This window comes from Schistocerca serialis, chromosome 1 (genome assembly GCF_023864345.2).
Source record: "Schistocerca serialis cubense isolate TAMUIC-IGC-003099 chromosome 1, iqSchSeri2.2, whole genome shotgun sequence".
In the NCBI taxonomy this organism is placed as follows: domain Eukaryota; kingdom Metazoa; phylum Arthropoda; class Insecta; order Orthoptera; family Acrididae; genus Schistocerca; species Schistocerca serialis.
This window is the reverse complement of record NC_064638.1, coordinates 620,012,540-620,036,713: the sequence shown is the minus strand read 5'-3', so window position 1 is coordinate 620,036,713 and position 24,174 is coordinate 620,012,540. Positions and strand designations below refer to the sequence as shown.

The window sequence follows — 24,174 nt, the reverse complement described above, 5'->3', positions numbered from 1 at the left end:
AAACGTCAACCTTCAGAATGATGTTTTACAACTTGTTCAATTCTGCCACAGCTTAAAGTGTTATTTGAAGATGCTCTGAATAAAGTTGATTATGAAGTGCTTTTAATCAACTTCTAGTTACTCCTAACATGCTTAAAAAGTTGCCATACAAGACAGAAAGTCAAAACGTTTGTATCTTAAGTAATGTGTAATATTTATTAGAAAAAAAGGGGGGGGGGGGGTTGAGTGGTCTTTATTTGATGCAGCTATAGCTGATATCCATTCAGTATCTGGCACACTCCTTTGCCAAAAACGTTATTGAATTTAACTCTGTTTCAGGGAAAATTGCAACATTATTATTATTGTTAAATTTGCAACCAAAAAGTCAATTAAGCAAATCGTAGGAGAAGTTCTAACAGTAGATGGCGAACAACAAGTGACGTCCTTTAGAAAGTACAGTACAGGCAAATAAATGTGTGTGTAAAACATATAATACTGCACAAGTACCAAGGTCCAATATTGTTCAAATTTTTGACAAATCTTTTCATTCCCTGGCCTGGACACCAACAATATTTCAAAGGTTGATGTATTTTCTTTGAACTTTAAAATCTGTATACTCATTCATGTTCAAAAAATGAAATTGTTTTATATTAGTCACAGTCCATGACTTGAAGAAATAATTTTAAAAGTACAACAACAGATGATAAAAAATTTATGACAGCAGATTCGATGTATCAATCACCAAAAATTTCTGAATAAAGTTGGGTGTATTTTTATGGAATTTTTATACTGTTACAACAAATTGATTTTATATCTTATCCATGTCCCATCCTGTATATGTATTTTTTTTTATTTATTGACATAATACTGAATAACATTTCTATAATTTTATTTTAGTAAAATTATGTTTAGGCTTATGTCATTTTGTGGGCACAAAAAGAATTCCTCTTTCAGTTTCAATTTTCTAATGTGAGAAATATTACAATGTCATGCAAATGTCCCATTCCACCACATGGAATGACAAGTCTAAACATCTGCTTGAAAGTGTCACACACAGGTTTAATTCAAGTTCAGATCTCCTTGTATAGCTATCAGTGAAGTTTGCAAAATACATTTGGTTTTCTTTTGTTTTAGGGTGGAAAAACCACTAAGGTCATATGCATCCATGTCAGAGCCTTAGGACACTAATACGAAAAAGGAGTTACAAACTATTACACATTAAGCCCAATCAATGGGAGGAAACAGAGATAAGAACAAGGACTTCCTCTGGAGAAAGGTTCCCCCCACCCCCCCCCCCCCCAAGGGGGGACCTCACAAAATATACGGTACAGCAGGTAGAAACAGAGATGAGACAGCTGACAACCTTTTCCCCAGAAAATATTCTTCCACATCCTGTATTGACATACAGTGAATAACAATGGGCTGTATTACAGTAAAAATGAAACTGAGCAGGATTAAATTAAACTAGATTTGGAACATAATGGAATAAAAGCCTTCTTCCTTTGTGTCGAATGCAAATTTATTTATTTATTTTCACTTCTCTATTGTCACTTCAGTGCAAGAAAGAAATTTGTTTTCAAAAATATGTAACTTAGCAATCACTCCTAAATAGCATTATTCCCATACCCATCCTAAGCTAGGTGTTTGTCAAACATTCTGAACCCTGCTATTGTTCCAACATGCAGCTAGATTAATGTAAAGAAAGAAATTGTGTCACTCCCTACATTATACAGAATGATGAGAATATACTAGAGCAAACTTCATGGCACAGAATACACACATTCAACCAGTACTATAAACAACTAGATTTCTGAACTTAAATCTTATAAAGGAAAGTGAGGGAGAGATCCTTATTACGATTCAGTCAACACCAGATTGGGTTGCCTCAATTCATCACCATGCATACAGTCAGAAGCAACTGTGGAAAACATGGTATGACCACATCTTATGGTAGTGTGTGTGGGATATAGCACACTGTGGCAACAGATTCCTTGCAGATGATGATAATAATTGTCATTTAACAGTTATTATGCATCACTCTTATGCCTAAAAGCAATAATATGAAGGAATACCATTCAAAATTCATTGAAGGAATGTAAGTTTTCTCATAATTGCCCCCTGTCCCCTTTTCATTTCCATACAGTCGGGTCTTTGTCTTTTGGGAGACACGTGTCCGACTGTACACCTTCCCCGAATTCCTCTTTTCTCCTTGAAGTAGATACCCACTACTTCAAAAGCTGTTGTTTATTATTTTCTAGAAGCTGTATTGGGAGATAATCTGCCTGAAGGTAATCTATATCTGTGTACTTAATTTTATAACTTGAACTTTCCTTTTTATTACAAAGGATATTTCCTTCTCACCCCATCCAGGAAGTCTCTCTTTACCCCCTGTTCTGGGTGACTTTTCCATAATTTTCCACATTTCCTGGATCTTGCCAGTCCTTTTCCTTCACCCCTCTCTCTTTCCCCTCAACCCTTATACCAGAAGGAGCAAGTGGAACCACAAGCATGTCCATTTCCATATCTTTTATGTGTTTTCTCTCCTCCCACCACATTGTGGTAGAATTTTCATCTGAGTCATTCCACGTCAAATCAACACATCTATTTTACCTCACCCTCTTAGATTTTGCTGAAAGTTGGTATACTTATAGTGGGCACTGAGACTAAGAAAAATACAAAATTTCAATTTTTTACTTCAAACCATTCCTAAAATATGGCTATGTAAACTTTTCAAAAACCAGCCAAAAATGTGTGAACTGACTTTCTTTAAATTGTCCTAGGAGCTGGCCTAATTGAGCTAGAGAACTGGGAAAGGTGTCATTCTGCAGCATTTTGCATGCACTTTCCAGGGATATACAAGAAAACATAGCTTCTAATTAATAACCTTTTTCAAAATACTAATTAATATTTTGATTTAATTTTAATTTTTTTACAAAAAGTACATAATTGAAAATTTTCAAAATATTTCCATAACTACTTCATACTCATCAAAATATAAATCTGGGATGATGATGGGTTAATTGTTAAAAAAAATTATTCCGGAATCTTGTTTTTCACTAACAGCCCTAGTTTGACCAAATTGACCTTTAACAAACAGGAATTTCTTTAAAATATACTGAAAGGTAAGTAAAAAAAAGTATTAGAAATATCAAAACATCACCTTATTAAACCAAAACTAATCAGCATATTTTATAATTAAGTTGATTGCTTATTTTAATTTCATACAACTTCACTAACAGTATATTAACCGATATAACAAAAACAAGAAATTAAGCATTTAACTACAAACTGAAATAAAGTATGAATAAGTACAAGTATTTACATAATAGTTCTGGTTCATGATGTTTGAAATGGAACTATCAAACAAATTAAATACGTAATGCTTGTTTTTGAGCTACAGGTATCTGTACATAGCTAAATTTAACACAATAGGTACTAACAATAATTTTGAAACAACTTTCTATAAAATATACATTAAAACTAACCTGAGACAAAAATTAAGTTTTGAGTTGAAAGCAGTTTCCCAATAAATTGTCTTGGAACTTCACACATTACATTTTAATAAAGCTTACTGGGTTTCGTTTACATCACTTTCATTAAGAATGTATGTTCTCCCTGTCGGGGTAAATGGATTCACTTTTGTGAGAACATCCACAACTGACACCCACAGGACATCTGCATGTGCAGGATAAGAGAATGACTTAGCTGGTCCACATGGATGAAGAAAAGCTATTTTCACTTCATCAAATTCTTTGTTTTTTTTTCTAAAATGTACCAAAGCCACCAGTTTCTGCCATATACAGTGGTGACATAGCCTGATACATCTTGTAACTTCAGTTTGTCTGGTGATGTAGTTACTTCCCTCTCCCAACTCTGCATATCACCTGAGAAGTATTTGACTATTAATTTTGATGTTAGTGGTGGGAATGAAAGCGTGATATTGCTGTGTTCCATTGATTGTCAATGCCTCTTCAAGTCGGCATTTTAAGAATATTTCTGAAGCAGCATAGTCTTCTTGAGTGGAATATGCAAAATCAACATTTGTGATATTATCCACCGCCCACTCAAATAGATCTCGTGCGGTTTGGATCTGATTTTGGTATGGCCTTCGCAAACTTGCACAAGCTGCCAGTCTCTTTACTGAAACCCCTACTCCATCACAAGGCCCTTTCCCATGTGCTACGGCTGAAAAGTGCCACTCAGCTTTTATGTTGAAGTCTTCCTCATGAAGGCAAAGGTTCAGGAAGTTTTTCTTATTTTTATACTGAGCGGCAGAACCATCAGAATAATAGTACATCTTTTGAAATAAGTGCCAACAAGTGGCTGGTCACAGGGCTTGCGTGATCCTCCTCCGTCCCGGAGACTGAATTGGTGAAGCCCTCCCAGCCAGTGAAACCCAAGGTTCAGTGAGAGAAGTCCAAGAGAAAGACCTCTAAGGCCAAAGAACTTGGGGTGGCACCCACCCCACTGCACCCTTCGAGCTCTGCGTCTGAGGATGAGGTGGAGATCCTGGCATCCGCTGAGGACCTTGATCTCGCCGGTCCCTCAGACACCATGGATATCACTTGCACAGGTGCTCAATTGGTGGCAGCAGGTGACCCAGTAACATAATCTGCCTCCCCAGTCCCTTCACGCCTTTCTCAGCCATGGACAATGTCATCCTCCAGTGGAACTGCAGCGGTTTCTTCCACCATCTAGCTGAGCTCCGACAACTTCTCAGCCTTCACCCTTTCCTCTGCATTGCTCTTCAAGAAACTTGGTTTCCGGCAGTGCGAACCCCCACCCTCCGTGGCTATCGGGGTTGTTATAGGAACCGGGCAGCTTATGAAAGGGTATCTGGTGGCGTCTGCATCTACATCCTTCACTCCCTTCACAGCGAGTCTGTCCCTCTACAAACACCTTTAGAGGCTGTCGCTGTTCGGGTGTGGAAGCCACATGCTGCAACTGTCTGCAGTCTGTATCTTCCACCAGATGGTGGTGTCCCACAACATGTCCTGGCTGCGCTGCTAGCCCAATTGCCGCACCCTTTTCTGTTACTGGGCGACTTCAACGCCCATAACCCTCTGTGGGGTGGATCAGTGGCAACAGGCCAAGGCGCCACCATTGAGCATGTATTGGCCCAGCTCGACCTTTCACTTTTGAATGATGATGCCTTCACACATTGCAGTGTGGCGCATGGCATGTACTCAGCCATCGACCTTTCGATCTGCAGCCCTAGCCTCTTACCGTCTGTCCAATGGCGTGTGCACGACAATTTGTGAGGTAGTGATCACTTTCCGATCTTTCTGTCACTGCCACAGCCTTACTCTTCTGGGCGGCCCTGCAGATGGGCTATGAATAAGGCTGCCTGGGACTTGTTCTCCTGCATTGCCACTATTGAGCCTCTTCCCAATGACGGCATTGATGCGGGCAATTTAAAATAGTCTGGTCACACATTTTTGGCCAGTTTTTGAAAAGTTTACATGACCATATTTCAGGAATGGTTTGAGGTAAAGTTTCAGCACCCACTATAAGTATACCAACTTCCAGCAAAATCTAAGAAGGTGAGGTAAAATTTTTATTTAAAAGTGTGTTGATTTGACATGGAATGACTCATCTATACATATATGTTTTCAAAGAATACACTATAAGATGTTTTGACAGAACACAAATCACTTAACATGCATACACACATGCTTACAAAATACTTTGACAGTGTTCATCCTTGTACATCTTATGGCTATAGGCTACACACAACAATAGGTGTAACACTATTCATGTCTTTCGGTAAACAGTCAGTCAGTTAAAGCAATTTCTTTGTGACAAGCTACTAACAAGCCTACAAAAACCAACGTAAAAATACTCTGATGAGGCAAACCATTACACCCACCTGCATAATAGTAGCAATTCTGGGTGGCACAGAACAACAAAGAGAAGTCCTTGGCAGATTTTCAGAGGTATGTGTTACTATATGCCTATGGACAGTTCAGGCAATTACTATAAATTATTGGCCAAGAATCTCAGGGCACAGAGCTGACACCCGATAGCATGAAAGATCCATTGGGTCCAGGTAACGCAAATTTGGTACCCAACACATTAATATAAGTTCACTATCACGTTCCTCAAACCAGCGACATTCCAGTTTTGTAATATGAATAGTTACCGTGGTGGAAGGTATTAAGCCAAAAGGGATGCAGATGGTCCACAACAATGTTCACACAGTACACAGCTGTCATGGCATAATGTACTGCTACCACAGGTCCCTCTGCAAATCACTGAAGTACACAGCAGAAGATACTCCCAATGTACCAGTTATTAGGGCAAAATCCCTTGTTAGTCCTACTTGGCACAGGTATCACACAGTTGGGCAGTTTTCCAGAATGGGTCAAATGAGTGATATGAAAGCAATCTCCTTTGTAGAATGATTGCATTTCCCCAGTGTTCTACCAAAAAACCAAAATCTACTACCTGCTTTAGCCACAAATGAGCCTATGTGATCATGTCCCTACAAAGTGTCACACCCAGTTATTTATACAAGTTTGCTGACTCCATAAGTGACTCATTTATAAGATAATCAAAGGATACTATGCTTTTCATTTTGAGATGTGTGCAGTTTCACATTTATGAACATTTCAAGCAATTTTTCAATCTTTGCACCACTCTGAAATCTTATCAACAACTAACAGAAAATTTATGTGCCTTCTTTCAGATAGTACTTCACTATAGACAACTGTCATCTGCAAAAAGTGTGAGTTTACTGTTGTGTCCACAAGGTCATTAACATACAACATGAACAGCAAGGGCCCCACCACACATCCCAGGGGCATACCCAAACATGCTTCTATGTATCTGACAATGACTCTCCATCCAAGGTAACATGCTGAGTCCCCCCTACCAATAAGTCCTCAATCCAGTCACAAATTCAACGTGACACACCATATGATCATACTTTTGACAGTAAGCATAGGTGTGGTATTGTCCCTCATACCACAAAATTGTCCACATTAGCCTGTGTTTGTGGCAAGGTTCATGTTTAAGGCAGCCCTCAATCTGGGTGACAGAGTATCAGGATATTACCTGGTCTAACAAAAAACATGAATAATCCTGATGGGCAACAAGCTTCAATAAATCTGCAGTCCAATCTCATTACTGCTGTGCCCATTGCTACCTTAACTGATGTCAATTTGTCCACATGATCATATATAGGGGTTGTCTGCTGCTGAGTACCATGTTCATTGTGTGGTGAATGAAGTACTTTTGAACACTTTTGCTTGCACCAGAACTGCACACTGCAGTCCTACATACCCAGGCAGCCTATTTTGCTTTGCAGAATGAGGAAGCCTTTGACTTCTGTTCTCTGTGATGAGGCTTGGAAGTCTAACACAGTGTCATCAACTCATGGTTTCACTAACCTTCAACCACTAGATGCTCATGAAAGTAGCATGTGGCTACCTGACCAGCTTTATCTTTCCCAAGATGCTTATTCTCAGACACCAACCTGTAACAACTTGCTCTTTATCAAAGTTACTTATGTCAGTGGATTTCCCCATTTGTGGCCCGTATCATACTACGATCAGTCTCCATTTGTGTCTGCTCTGCTTACATGTACTCCTTACAGCATCACATGCCTGCAATGCTATCAGATGTCATTTTATCATGCGGTGTTAATCCATAGCTAGTCTTCTCCATACTTGTATGTTGAAACACATAGTGAACAGGTGTAGTATGTACATAGTAGTATAAAAAGTGGGTGGGAGGGGGGAGGTGAGGGGAGGTGGTGAGGAGAGGTGGAAGGTGATTTTTTTTTTTGGGGGGGGGGGGGGAGGGAGGGAGAAAGTTGCAACTACACAACACAATGTAGCCACCATACTTGTTTCATGCCTAGAATCTGTCTTCAGCATTTTTCCTTATATACAACCTGTGTTGGACTGTGTCACTGATTCTAGTCTAAACACAGCACAGCAAAGTGAAACATGATATGTGCTACTAGGTTACAAGTGTCGAAACAAAGTTTTTAATGAGGGTACACATGAAAGCCTGAAGTATTCAGTAACAATCACAGCAAAATGTTATTCTGGACATCTCTTACAGGTTGGCAATGGCACAAAAATCAGTGTTCAAAGAGTGTCAAGACAGGCAAGAACACAAAATAAAAGGAAAGCTGAAATGATAAATTCAGTCTCCAAATGTTCCTCCACAAAGGAAAATCAAGGAATGAAACACTCATTTCACATATTTATGACAGCAAGGATGAGTGACATTTGAAGTAGTAGTGGTGAAAAGCAGCTTCGATCGCTAAAACTCATTAAGTCTGGACCTGACGGAAGACACTTTCAATTCCATACAATTGAATTGAATGGAATTTATTTGCCTGTAAACAACTGTTGTGTTGTATAAGGCATCGTCATTTGTTACATAATTATACAGTAGGTTACAAAAATTATACAAAATGTTGACATACATAGATACTATTACATAAATATTGCATATCTTCTACTCATCCATAATTAGTTACACTGGTTGCACAGACAAATTTTGTTGTATTTCGTAAGTTACAATTTTCTTAGTTCACAATCACATTCTTTTTTTTGTTATATAAAAGAGTATCATATTTTTCATTGTATAAAAGAGCATTTAATTTTGTTATTAAATATGAATTCACTTGTACTACAGAATGCTTTCTCTTTCAGCCATATCTCTACCACCATTTTAATTTATTTTTATGCAGCTCCCTTGTGCCATGTGAAAGTGTGTTAAAAATGTTTTGCCAGCATGTCCAAGGAATGTCTAATAAGTTCCTGTTCCTGGTTTCATGAGTGCGCATCTGACCTGCTTTCATACATGTGGGCATTCTGTTTGGCTTGCGTAAGTGCTTTGAGTATGTATAGACTGGGGACTTCAAATATTCTGTTCTCAATAAAGTACTGCCTGCAAGAAGTTAATTTGCTCAAACCGAGAATACATCTAATGGCTTTCTTCTGCCAGAGGAAGACATTTTTTGCCCTGGCAGAGTTTCCCCAAAGAAATATTCCATAATGCAAATGAGTATGGAAAAAGGCACAATATGCCATAAGCATGCACTCCTTAGTGACACAATCCTAAGTTCCCTATGGAGATATAAAACTCTTGTCAACTTACTGCAGAGATCTTCTGTGTGGGTATTCCGGCATAATTTTGTATCTAGATATATGCCTAACAATTTTACTGAATGTCTTGGTTCATTTGGTCTATTGTTAATATCTCTACGGGAAAAGGATGTGTGTTCAGTTTTGTTTTTATTTAATGACAGTCTGTTTTCTTGGAACCACTGAGCTGCTTTTTCCATCATTGAGTTGCTCATTTTGACACACATGCTTGGAATGACATGTGGTTTTATTAGAACCAACATGCAGGTTGGCGCTCCACCCCATATTGCTAGACGCGTGAACGCGTCGTTTGGTGATGATCGTGTGCTCAGCTGCCACTTTTGTCATGCTTGGCCTCCCAGGTCCCCAGACCTCAGTCCGTGCGATTATTGGCTTTGGGATTACCTGAAGTCGCAAGTGTATCGTGATCGACCAACATCTCTAGGTATGCTGAAAGACAACATCCAACGCCAATGCCTCACCATAACTCCGGACATGCTTTACAGTGCTGTTCACAACAATATTCCTCGACTACAGCTATTGTTGAGGAATGATGGTGGACGTATTGAGCATTTCCTGTAAATATCATCTTTGCTTTGTCTTACTTTGTTATGCTAATTATTGCTATTCTGATAAGACGAAGCGCCATCTGTCGGACATTTTTTGACATTTGTATTTTTTTGGTTCTAATAAAACCCCAGGTCATTCCAAGAATGTGTGTCAATTTTTACCTCTCTATCTACATTTTTCCATGATTTATTCAGTTTTCAAATGTATACTGACTTTTTGATCACCCGGTACTTAGGATAGTTTTCCATCCAAATTTTGGCAGGTCTACTGGAAAGTCTGTTTCCCCACAAACTGGGAAGTCTACCTGCATTGTCCTCTAAATTTCTTTAATTTGTTAAAACTAATTCCCCAGAATTTATGAAACTATTATTTTGCTTCATCTGCACTTCGAGAAACAGGTAAATTTTCTGCAATTAACCCTGTTTCTGCTTTAATTATTTTCCATGCTGCTTTACATTTGGTACTGGGCTGAGAAATATAGTTGTAATTTGCTTTTTCTTTGCAGAAATGATAACTTTTCTGTAAAGCTTTTTTAATTTGGCATATGTATGTTTATATTCATTATTTGAGCAAGAATTGTCATAGTAAATTCTTAATAGAATTCCTAAGTTGTTTAAGTAAGGTGTATACCAGTCAGTTACATTACTTTTCTGTTTTCTCCTTGCATTTAGTCTATTGTGTTTAATGATGAGGGGGCAATATTCATTAAAGACAATGGTAATGGTATCTTAGAAATACTCAAAAACATCACTTAAAGACTCATTCTCCATGACAGCATTACACCAATCAATAGTTTGAAGTCTTTGTGTGAGGTTTGTTACATTTGGTGGATTTATCTGCCTCAATATCCAGGATTCTACTGGTTGAACACTATTTCCTTTGAACGCCATTAATTTCAGGAAAATTCCGTCATGGTCAGAGAGCATTGGTTTAAAAACATTTAAGACTACCTCATCTTGGACAATGTTTGATATGACATTATCTAGACAGGCATTCTGCCTTGTAGACTTATAGTTAAGGCAATTTTAACTGTATGATTTGTGGGTATCTAGCAGTAATCCGCTTTTAGAATTTTGCACAATCACATCTATATTAATGTCACCAAATATTAAAATTTTGTGATTCTTATATCTAAGTAAGTACATTAAGAGATTATCTATATGCTGGACAATAACTTTGGCACCAGTTTTTGGGACACAGTACATAGATACTACAACAATCTTGCTTTCGGTAAAGTGAACGGCAGCAATTTTAATTTTTCCTTCATGCACTAAATCCTTAAGATCTATAATCTTAACTGTATGTTTGAGGTCACTTTTCATTAGTATTGATACTCCTCCATTTTCCATAACTGGTCTAAAATAGCCAGTTAAGAATTTAAAACCAGCAGGAGTGTACAACCTGGATTCATGTTCTTTAAGCTAGTGCTCATTTAGACACAGAATATCACAATGCAAGTCTTTTAAAACCAGTTCAAGTTCATTCAGTTTCTCACTGACTAAGTTTATATGAAACAAGGACAGATGGTCACAAGTCATCTTTTGATCGTAGCACTGGTTTCCCATAATCCAACTTTGTAGTTAATGGTGGTGGTTGAAGGTTAATAGGCCTAGACCAAGATCTGTGAGAACAAGTCTTGGTCATCACTGCAAGTTCCCCTGCTGGGGACATTCATGTTCACAGCTGTTGATTGTTTTCTGACATTTTAACCTATCACTTATAACCTTTTCAATAGCCTGGCATAAAGCTAATTTACCAGAATAATTAAAACGCTGTCAATGTTTTGTGTAACAGTCCCTTTTAAAAATGCTTATATTTATTACTGTCACATTTGGTTATATCTAATATTAGTTTGTGATACTTTTTTCTTTACACATGAAGCTTCAGTCAAGTCATTTTTGAGTGAATTAGGTCTGTTCTTTGTAACAATTTTCTGCAGACCACATTAGCAGGGAAATGTTACCAGTGATTGGAAAAAGAACACAGGTTACACTCCTCTACAGACAAAGAAGACTCATATGACTACAACAGATACCACTCACATCTACATGTAGCAAAATCTTAGAACAGTTTAAGAGTTCAAACATTATGTCCCAGCAGGGAAGAAACTTTCTGCATAGAAAGAACCATGTGTTCTGAAAACATCAATCATGTGAACTTTAACTTACACTCTTCACATGATATCATCAGCACCACAGATAAAATAAACCAAGCTGATTAGGAGTTAAGAAGTTCATTATCATCATCTTCTACATAAATTATGTTCCTATGGGATATATAAAAAGGTTTAGGAAATGATAAAAACACTCCCAATAGACACACCACAGCTCGTTATAATGGACGGAGTCTACAACAGGCATTGAAATAATATCTTGTGTGTCCAAGCAAGTGTAATACGACCATCTGTTTTTGCTATACAGTAATGACTCTGGAAGAAGAAGAATGTTTTACTTAAAAGATGTGATTACATACAATGAAATTCAAAACGCTAAATGTTAATAGTGACATCCAGTTACATCATGACAAAATAGATTGAGCCAAAGACTGGCAAGTAGCCACTAATGATGAGAAATAGAGATTTGTGCATAACATAAGACACAGAAGCAAGTTATCTTTCAACCACAGGGCAGCCAGGGTCTGTGTTATACAAATATTTGAGAATACTATGTCATTTGCATGACCCATACTTTAACAATTCTCAATTGTACGAGATCCACGTCACATCAGATTGACAAGGGACACTGAGTAGGCCTATTTACAAGAGAGGGGAGTGCAATTGGTCAGAGGCTTATACTACTAACAAGAGAAAGTAAGAGAAGTATTAAAAAATTTTAAGTGGTAGGTACTCAAAAAATAAGTGCAATTTAGTTCAAGGGAACACCTGAGAAGCAACTTTCAGGGCAGAAACTAAGAAAATGCTTCAGATATCTCTGAACCAATCCTAGAGAGACCATACTATGTAAAATAGGTAAGAGTTACACAGTGGTGAACTCTACATATATGTGATATATGTACATGAGATGCAACAAATATTTGTTCACTAAGAAAGCTTTTCTGATTTTTTTAGTTTTTATAGTTAAAAGTGCGTTGAATATGGCACAAAAGACAAGCAGCCAACCTTCCCATGTTCTTTCTATGACTGAGAAAACCTTTAGGTTTAACACCCTAAAATATAGGCCTACCCCCTGTAAAACTCCGGTCATTCACAGAGTACATATTTAGGTTATTACACTTAATAATACGTGGTGAAGGAAGACAATGAAAAGTAAAGGCACTTCTGCATCCTAGAGAGAGCTCTATGATGCAATAACTGCGCTCAAATTAACCACACTGTCTGCCCCACATGAAAAACGATTAGGTCAAGTGCATATAACACCACCATATTACTTAAATACCAGAACATTATTACGAACCAAACGTGTATAAAACTGTCTGGAAAACGTATGTCTCGGTATTTACTTCAACACATCCGATTTAACGATTTTTGTCACTGTCCCACGGATGCATTAAATTCCCACGTCCGTCTAATTCTATGCTGTGTTCTAGTAAACACGACTGTGTGTGGGAAAACAAAGCTTATTTTCTCCCGATCTCGCTCAAATGCATCAATTCTTAAGGTAGTCAAGGAAGGAAATAAAATGATTGTTTTTCGCTGATATGTACCGCAGAAATCGCCATACCCTCTATATAACTGGCAGAAAATTTCCTGCGCTACTAGAAATTTTGTTTCTACTGTTGTCGATAGTAATTTCTATTTTACCAATACGTACCTCAATAGGCAACGAGCAATTCCCACAATAAAGTACTCGTATAGGGTACGTGACGTCCGGTTGTGGGCCCACAGGAAGGCTAATCGTTTCGTTCTCACTCATATTTTGATTAGGTTGTGCACAGAAGCCTAGTTTAAAAGTTGCATTTCAGTCTGAAAATAAAAAAAATCTTTAGATAAAACGATCACAAACCTATACATATCGATAACAAGCAAAACGTGTACTTTACCTTACCCGGTAGATTTCAAGCAGTCCTGTCGATATGGACCATCGAAACATCGACACATAAAATCGAATTTAACAAAAGCCCAAACAGATTGTGGAAAAAGACATTACAGTTGGCTTCTGCTCCGATGCAGACTGCAGAATAGGAAAAGATTTTGAAAGAATTCCACAGCCTGAAGTCTTTGTTAGCTTTCAAGCATGTTTTCCATGCAGTTAGTAAAATTTTCCTGCTCACATGAATAAATTTTCAAACAAATACGTAAACTTGCACGCAATTTTCATTATTATCATTTATTATTAGTTTCTCTGTCTTAACCTTACTGGAATTAATTAAAGAGAATTATACACCACACGGGTTTCTCTTTTATTTACAAAGCATGTTTTGCGGTCATTGGTGTTTCTATCTGTTGTTCACATGTCCTTTTTTCCTTCTTTGTTAGCGGGCGCTGAAGTCGACAGAAACTTCGTTGTACACATGCACTTGATAGTTTTTTGGCTTTTTGCACACATTGGCGTTATTTTCACTTCACATCAATTTTGGAAATTACATCTCTAGCTAGCATTGCCACCCGTCCAGTTTTCGGCGGGATTCTCGCGGAATTTAAAGTACTCTCCGGAATATCAGGTAAAGGTCAACTCACACTGGCCGTCACGTCACGTATTGTCCCGTCAAAACATTCTGCAATGTATTTCAAATGGTGGCGTCCACGCATTTCTAATAAATGACGAAATATTAATTCAAACAGTGATGTAGTAGTCTGAAATGTACGACTTGCATGTACTAAATTACTTGCCCTGTACTACATTCATAAAGCGGATTTCTGCAGTGGCCGTCGTATCCGTCACGTCATGTCATGGCACCTTTAAGATTTCTTCAGGAAGAAAGTACCGATACACTATACAAGGAGCTCGAAGAAGAGGAAACTGAACTTCATACTTTAGAAAGTCTGCCCTGATAGCTGACGGATTGCCGTCCTATGAGCCTGGGTTTGATTCCCGCCTGGGTGTTGTGTTGTCTTCATCATCATGACATCCCCATCTGGGGCTCAAGTCGCCCAATGTAGCGTCGAATGTAATAAGACCTGCACTACGGCAGCCTGACCTGCCCCACAAAGGACCTCCCGGCCAATGACGCCAAACGCTCACTTTTTCAAAGTTTTTTCAAGGTTTTTCATTTGGTAGATTAATTGTATTCAGAATTACTAAAAGGGGCATGGTGTACCATATTTAAAATTTTACAATGAAATGGATTGCAATATGGCTACAACATAAAGTGGGGAGAATCAGATTAATTTGTAGGTGGAATTGCTTTAATGTTGTCATGAATTTCTAGTGTTTCTTAAAGAAATGGACAGAAACCTTCATACACTGCATGTTCTTTGTTTAAATATGTATTTGTGATGGCCTAATTTATTGTTAAGTAGCTTTCTGGATTGTGTATGAAACAGTTTTGCAAGCATCATTTATGTAGTTTCACTAACTAACTCCAGCACAAATAAGGCACCTGAATTATTAAAAGCCAAAAACACCTGTAGGGAAACCTTTGAATCTTAAAGGGAAAAGTATCGACGGAAATATGAATATTGCACAAATATTTGCACTGCACAAGCAACTTAACTGAACCTTAAACACGCCGATGACAGCTTGTAATTCCTTTTAGTAATTCTGAGTGCAATTTGAGATAAGAAATAAAGAAACTGATGCTTTGACTTTCAAAATATAAAATACGGATTCCTTTTCCTCAAAATCCTTGTATAATGTGTGAAATTCCGTTTTTGTACCATGTTATAACTTTTTTGGGCATCACACTATTTTTTTGTTTTTTTCTGCCTTCCTTCTCTAATATACAAGCTGTCCCTACAAGCTGCAAACAATTTGAGTCCAATAATCGTCATTTTCGCACAAATATGGACTCCAGCATTCACATATAGATGATCTACCATGTTCTGTTCCAACACTTTGTGCATAAAAACAGTTGAAAATCGTCTTTCTGCGAAAAAAAAAACTGAGGACAGCCATACTTGTTGAGATCATGCAACTTGAACTGACTTGACATGTCATGATGTGGTAGACGACACAGTCATGGCACATCAAGGTTTCCTGGAAAAAAAGTTTTTATGCCTGACATCATCATCTATTGTTGATCTTGTGACCCCCTTTACTCTCAATACATAGCTGTGCGCTCATTCTCCATATTTATTTTTGAGGTGCTTTTTGTGGTTCATATCAGTAGTTATTCTAAGTTTTTATTATTGGTTATTTTCGTTATTTGTTGGATATTGCTGTATTTCGTTATTTCTTTTATTGAAATTTATAATTTGCCAATGAATGGTGAAAGATTAATCGAAGCAGTGAGGCAGCAGTCTGAATTGTACGACATAAGCGATATGAGGTAATCAAACTCAGTTAGAAAAGAAGTATTGTGGAACAAATAAAGAATGTTTGAGGCTTGATTCCCAAATACCTTAAACCTTCTCACATATCTGTTGTAATTGTCAAATACCAGAAATGGATTTTTTATAGCACTTCTAAATTATGTACCCTCAACAACATTCATAAATTGGATGTTTATGCATACCAATATTTAATATTTTATAATGAAATGGAATGCAATATAGCTACAATGTGAAGTGCAAAAACAGTGTGGGTAAAATCAGACTGTTGTAAGTGGAATTAATTTCATTAGGTTTTGTAATGTTTTATAACGAAATGGACTGAAAACTTCAGACACTGAAACATTGTAAAAATGCTTTTTTTAATACACACAATTTATCTATTAGAGTTGTTTGTTTAAATATGTATTTGTGGCAAGTTTATATATTGTTAAGCAGCTCTGTAGATTGAATGTGAAACAGTTTTGTAAACATCAATCATCAATATTTTTGTGGTTTCACTAGCTAACCCCAGTACACATAAAGCACTTGATCTAATTTCACAGAATGTGATGGCAGCTTGTAACACTACATTTCTTTCAGTAATTCTGGGTGCAATTTGACTTAACAAATAAAAAAAACTGTTCTTTCGATATTTTAAAATCTTTATAAAATGTACATTTTCTTCCTTGAGCTCTTTGTAGTGTGTGCAATATTCCCCTTCTGTTCCATGTAATGACTAATATTTGGGCCCATACATTTTTTGCATTGTTTCGCACTTCTGTCTTCTTCCTTCCATATAAAAGCTATCCCCGCAAGCTCCAGACTGTATCAGCCAGATAAATGTCATTTTCGTACAAATGTGGACTCCAGCAGCCACTATATAAGCTATCGTGCTGCGTATGTCCACTTCCCGTGTAAAAGTAGCTGTAAAGCATCTTGCAAGGACCGAAATTACACTGAGAAAATAGTTGAGGACAGACATGCAAGTTGAGATCACATCACCTGAATTGACTTTACAGTGTGAATACATCTTGACATGACAGTGACATGATGTAATGGTGCTGTGATGGCCAGTATTGCGTAGCTAAATTACCATCATGTCTCATGTCCAGGTTCAGCATTTAGAATCAGGGTGCACAAAGAAATAAAACAGGTTCCTTACAAAAGGGAAATCAGTGTGGGGCGACTTGAACCTGTACAGAAAATATAACCTTGTTATCTGATGAGGTAGCACGTTATGGCAACCAGTGGCATCGTCTTTATTTGCCTGCATTCAGTGCACTGGTTGGTGAAGCATTGTGCTCATAGAATCAAGGAGTAAATCCTGCAATCTTTCTCAAACGATTTTACAGCAACTATTCACGAAAAAATTCATTTTTACGTTACATGTAGCTCTATATTTTAGCTTCATACCGAAATGCTCATCATCTCCTTAATGGTCATATTTAAAGTGAGATTCGCATTTGAAGAAGACACTGCGCCAATTTCGAAAAGTTTGTAATGAAAAATATGGCATGCAATGATTTTGTATTTGGTGCATATTACACCATATGTTGCTGTGTATGAAATTTAGCTAATGTATTAAATTTTTCTTTAGACTTGGGAGGAGGTCTCTATCTGTCTCCAGTCTCAAGGAAACAGATTTTTTATAACATGTTCAGTTCCTACTGCACACATGTGTGAATGAAATATGTATAACATACCTCTTATCTCCTAAAATGTTCAAGATAACGAAACGAGATTTTGACAAAAGATAGCATGCAAAGAGGAGAGAATTTTGGCATATCTTTAAATAAGGAATTTTCTTACCTAGGTAAATGTAGCTGCAGCTATATATTTTATTTAATTTTTTTCAGTCCAGTACTGTAATTTTTAAAAAGTCATCGACAGCTAATGGAAAGAGAATTTGCTAGTATGAAAATACACGTGACATTTCGCCTTTTATGTTACTACAAACCGACACAGTAAGACTTTTTGTAGGGTATTGACCTCTCATCTCGCTTATTATTTGTTTAATATAACATTTGTTTGAAGATTACATCACAAAAACTATTGTAAGGTGCGTGTGTGCAATTTGTGCTGCGTTTTGGTGAAAGAAACAAAATTAAACATTTCAACAAGAGAAATGTAGATGTTGCATGTAACTGATGTTTCTTCAAACGAGAAATGGTTAAAAATTTATACAAAAGTAATTCTCCTGTTCTGTTGTAATATTGGTGGAATCCTGTACCACATCCTATTTTTAATTTTGAACAGCTGGAATGTTTCTTCATCTGAGAATTATGAAAATAATTCACAGCAAATATTGTACCATATTTTTGACTCTATCCCCATTGAGAGTGAAGTGCTGAACTTCTTCACAATAACTAACTATCCTTTGATGTGTTAAAGATACATTATATCTATTTATAATCTATTTCAACCTTGATGAGTATTCTCAAATGGTTTGTAAATGTAATGACTATCAAATTTCCATAATCTTGTAATTCATAGGCATAAAATTGTTTTTGTAGTAGAACAGTGCTGCATTTTTGCTGCAAAGAAGGACTAAAACTAATCTGTAATACTCAATCTTTAAAAACAGTTATGACTTGCAGAATCTTTCCAACTGTTTGTCAAAGTCAATATTACTGATGCACTGACAGATATTTGTAGTAAGAAGATCCTCTCTCACACTCTGTACAGGGATAGAATTGGGAAATTGGTACACTATTTATTGTACATTTTCATATGTGAAAGATAACTGAAATGCAGAAATAAAATCCTTTGCAAGTTTCAGTTCCAGTTGTTCATTTTTAAAGACACATTGCGTTACAGGATTCCCCTGGTATTGCAACAGAATTGGTGATTAAATTTCATGTGACTTCTTAGGCTGTTTTGCGTTAGAGAAGTGTACTCAGTGAGAAGTTTTGAGTAAGACATACAGGACGTTTATCTAGATGCATTTATCAAAACACAAGAGAATTTGAACACAGATGAGTGTCAAAATAAAGGCATAAAGCAACAGCTGTTGCAGCAAAAGTACCCTGACAGTGACAGAAATACACAATCAAATTATAGTTCAAATGGCAGGTATGGGCATAAGAACTACTGCACAACTTTGTTCTTGCATTTATAAAGAAACAATTTGGTAAACAATATTTGTATCCTCTCTGTATAGCCTGATAATCATGGACAACTAGAAGATATCTTCCCCCAAGGGACTCGATATTCCCATGTCTCACTGATGATGCCATTTGTAGATTAGAATGAGAACCATGTCAAAATTTCAAACACTGCCAGCAGATCCAATGGCAACAATTGCTGGAGTATTATTTATCTGCTAAGCTCAGTCTAGTGGTAGAAAGACGTCATTTTGGTTTTATTTCATTGTTTTGTTTGTTTATCTGCAGATGATGGCGACTGTAAGTAGCTCCACGGTACATATTTGATATTTTATACAATCTTGTTGGTGTTAAAGCATGAAAGAAAATTTCTAGTCCATTCTAATACATCAAAAATATGTTATAAACATGTGGTAATATTTTTTCTCACGATCCAAGTTAGTCACTCATCTAACACTATTTCACACTTTTAGTGTAGATAATAGCTCTGTTTATTGAGGTGTTATTGGGCATGTTTACTTATCCTAAGTATTTCTCATTACAGAACTACTTTACCAGACAGGAAGACGTGCTAGAGTATTCCTTCACACTTCCTGAGAATGAGCTAGTTTCCGACATTGAATCAGATGATGTTTCAGATGAGGAAAATAATATATTGAACATCCACCCATAGTCTCCTGCCACTTTTCAACAAGTGCTCTCCGTTGTAGACAATGTTTCAGTCCATAGAATGCGTCCAGCATCTGCAAGTTTTTCCACAGAGTCGACAAAAATTTCAGCTCTGAATAATACTGATGATATCCCTGAAACTGAATGGGATGAAACATTGCAGCAGTGTTTAGACATAGATCCTGTTAGAGAAAGCTTAGCATTGTCAAAGAAAGCATTCTCTAAAACTAATTGCCCATATCAGTATTTTCTTGAGATCTTCAGTGAAAGAATAATTCAGAATGCATCTCAAGAGCGGCAAAATTTTCAAATGAGCTCTAAAACACCTTTAAAAACAAAGAAATGGATGGCTACAACACTCTAAAATCAAAGCATTTATTGGGTTGCTCATCATTATGGGTATCACAAACTGCCACATTTATCAAACTACTGGACTTCAGATCCTGTTTTACATTTTGAATCAATGATAAAAGTGATGACTCTAAAAAGAGTTTAAAAAATTTAGAAAACCTTCATCTCAATTGTCATTTGAAGGCGAAGGGGAAGGGTGCTCCTAGATATGAAAAATTATATAAAGAGAGGCCGCTAACTGACGCCCTAAATAGTAATCTCACAGAGGCGTATAATCATTCAGGAAGATTATTCGTTGATGAAGCTATGATACCTTTCAAGGGAGGATCGAGCATAAAACAATATACGCCGGTGAAGCATATAAAAAAAGGATACAAGGTCTGGTGCCTAGCTGACGCTAGTACAGGCTATCTGCTGAAGTTCCATATCTGTTGTCGAAAAAGGGAAGACAATACCGCCAATTTTCCTCTTGGTGAAAGGGTTATACTTGAATTGTGTTCAACTCCGAAAAATAGTAAAAATATTGTTGCATTTGACAACTATTTCACTTCATATGCCCTAATGAAAACACCTTTGGGTAATGGAGTATATTCTGTAGTTAATGACAGAGACAACTGCATACGTCTTTCAGAAGTGATGAAGAAAAATAACAAACTTTCACAAGACGAGTTCAAGGCACAGCTCAAACATTTAACCGTTGTGACAATGTGGCAAGACACAAGAATAGTAACAGTTTGGTCTACACCAACATCTCACAAGGACGTAACATTCATTTCCAGAAAAGGAAAAGATGGTTTCATGGATAGCATAGCTTGTTGTAAGTTTGTACTACTGTGTAATTTCTTTGATCAGAAGCTAGAGTGGTATGAAATTGGACAGCGATTTCTAAAATGGTGGCACTTCATTTTTTATTTTCTGGTTGATGCTGCCCTTGCGAATGCATTTGTAACATACGCAGCAGTCATAGGAAATGGAGAGCAGCCAGCATTCTGTTTACAGTTAGCATTAGCATTACTGTCAAGATTCTCATCACGGAAACGTCGTGGGCGTCCACCTGTATTCATTTAAAAAAAAGCAGCAGCGTTGGTGTTCCTGCTGAACTCATACTTTCAAATATGGGTGAACATCTGCCAAAGAAAATTGTGAAGTACAGTATAGGTGTTGTCGTATGTGCAGTACAAGAAAGAAAAAGAACAAGAATAATATGTTCGAATTGCAATGTCGCTTTGTGTGTAGATCCATGTTTCAGACTGTTATATAACATCCAGATGTTAAATTTCCGTTAATATTTTATGAATAAAAGATAATCTAACAATCATGTATATCTTTTATTTTGTTTTTCAGTGTCCATTTATATAATAATAAAATCCTAAAAAATACAATAGTATCACCTCATTGTCCGTGGGAAGCCATCTTACCACACAAATTTTCAAAAAACTGAGTGCCTATAATTTTTTTATTTTTCGATAGTATGGTGTAGGTGGTTCATAGCAAGGCAATGAATGACCGACTGTCACTTGTAGTGAACTCAGAAAAATGTGCCTGTGAAAAGTTAACAAAGGATTTCATTTCTGCACTTCAGGTGTCTTTGATGTATGAAGAATTGCAGTGATCTCCATACTACTTAGTATAGAGATCACTGAAGAATTGCCAATAAATAGCATAACATCTTTGCGTTACTACCCTGTAAAGAGCGAGTGAGTGAATCTTCTTACTACAAATATCTTCCAATTCATCAGTGATATTAACTTTGACTAATAATTACAAAGGTTCTGCAAGTCGTCAGTGTGTTCAGAGCTTCAGAGTTATGAGAGAGTTTTATTGGGTCAGCTCTTCTCTGCAGTAAAAATGCAACATTGCTCTTTTACAAAAAGAATTTTAAGACCGTGGATTACAAGATCATGAAAACCTGATAGTCATTACATTTATCACCTCTTGAGACTACACATAAATGTTGAAATAGATTATAAATATGTACAATCTATCTTTGACACATTTTAGAATAACTAGTTACTGTGAAGAATTTCACAGCTTTTCTCTCAGTGGGGATAAAATCAAAAATATGGTACACTATTTGGCGCAAATTATTTTCATATTTCTCAAATGAAGAAACAGGAAAAAAATCCTTTTCAATTCCCCTTTTTTTACGATTAACACTAGAACCACTTCTTAATTCCTTTGTTTGTCGCTCTTTTGCATTATTGCCAAGAATGCTGAATTTCTGTGACTCTTTATGAAATACGGTAATTAGCAATTACACTTAATATTACATTTTGTGGATAAACCTTAGAAGACAAATATGAAGATTCACCTAGTACCAGGGATGAGTCAGTTCTGACCCCTCTGCTGCAGCTGCTATAACAATCGCATCATTCATGTAGCTTCATACTTATTGTTAGACTGTGTTCGGTCAACAATCGCAAAACTCACTTTTATCTCGTTGCCTGCTGACATTGCAGTTTTCCAGCAGAGTACGAGAGGGAGAGAAGATTGAAACATGTCTGACTGTGTATGCAAGTACTACACAGCCAATGCATTGTTTCATGAAATACGTTTTTTGTAGTGAGTTCGAACTGCATAAATAGTGATTGTAACATACAAATGTACTATGGCCAAACGCCTAAGAACAGAAAAGGACACTAGAAATGCGCTAAATGAGATTTTGGATCATAAATCTGAGGGCGAGCCGCTGGAGTCTTCATCTGAGGAAGAATTACCACTACCTGTAGTTCCACATTTTTCATCAGAAGGTGGTGTTACACCTCAGGATAGGGTACTGAATATTGATGAGAAAGGTATGCTTGTTTATGTGTTTGTTTTTATAATAATTATTGTTCATGTATGTACTGCATAGGCACAGATTTCAATTGCAAATCTTATGTTTATGTATTGTTTTTACGAATCTTATATTATATTTATGAAGGTGTGTTTTTTGTTCTAATATTCCACAGTTTATTGAATATCAATATGTGTCATGATACTAATTACTCCTACTACAGGAACAGCTGTGAAAAAGGCTAGGTTAGCTTATGGCTGTGGGTGTCATGGACAATGAAGTGACCAAGGTTGTGGACTTTTTCAGTTTCCTTGAGGTATAGGTATTGTAGCACCAGATGGAACGATCTGCGAAGTGGGAGTTATAGGTAATTGTTCAGCTGGCAGATTAAGACAACAGAACGTTTTAAAAGACCAAGCAGAACCATCTCCATATGCTAAACGAAATGTGAATGAGACCTGCTATAGTGCTTGGCATCTTATGATAATGGACCAAATTTTGGAACACATTGCAAAATGTATTGAGATTGAAGCACACCGAGTATTGTGTTCAGGCGATTGGACTGCAAAGGTCGAAGAACTGGAAGTTTTTATTACTGCATTGTTTTTCTGTGGTCCTATATGAGCGAAGAGCTTAGAACTAGACACATTGTGGTCAATGAAGTGGGGAAATAATTTTGTGAATTCAACAATGGCTCATGACAGATTCAGAGAGATAGTGCATTATCTCGGATTTGGCACTAGATGCGCAAGATCAGAACGACTGAAAGAAGAGAAGTTTGCTTTTGGTATCAGAAATCTGGTAAGAGTTAATTGCGAATTCACAATGTAGCTACATAAGGGCCCATATATAATAATCCACGAACAGCTTTTTCCTTCAAAGTGCTGTAACAGATTCACAAAGTTCATGGCCTCAAAACCGGTTAAATATGGGCAAACGAATTCGATGGCAGCAGATAAAGACTTCAAATATATTGAGAATGCTTTCCCTTATCTAGAAAAGGATGGCACTAGGCCGAGTGATGGCGATTTTGTTGTGGAAAAATTGATGCAGCCTTACCTTGATAAATGAAATGTCAAATGTGACAATTTTTTCACCTTTTTGGCTCTCTCTGAAACTTGAAAGCAAATGCTGCAAGTCTATTGGGCACCATAAATCGAAGTCACAGGAGAAATCAAGACTGCATCAAGAAGGCAAAATAAGCCTTATAACCACAGTACTGATGAAGAAGAATGATACCATACTGACATT

At 36.9% G+C, this 24,174-nt stretch overlaps 1 protein-coding gene across 2 annotated transcripts in view; it reads right to left on the bottom strand.

Moving 5' to 3' along the window:
• LOC126478153 (density-regulated protein homolog) overlaps positions 1 to 13,776 on the bottom strand; it is a 54,667-nt gene extending 40,891 nt beyond the window's left edge. Inside the window, exons 1-2 of one of the 2 annotated variants that reach the window (XM_050103678.1) lie at positions 13,653 to 13,776; positions 13,424 to 13,575 (exon numbers count right to left, since the gene is read on the bottom strand). In XM_050103678.1, coding sequence (XP_049959635.1) covers positions 13,424 to 13,525 — 102 coding nt within the window. In that variant the 5' untranslated portion in view covers positions 13,526 to 13,575; positions 13,653 to 13,776. The remainder of the gene's footprint in view (positions 1 to 13,423; positions 13,576 to 13,652) is intronic. The other variant, XM_050103677.1, reaches the window with a different exon arrangement.
• Positions 13,777 to 24,174: the final 10,398 nt, after the last annotated feature.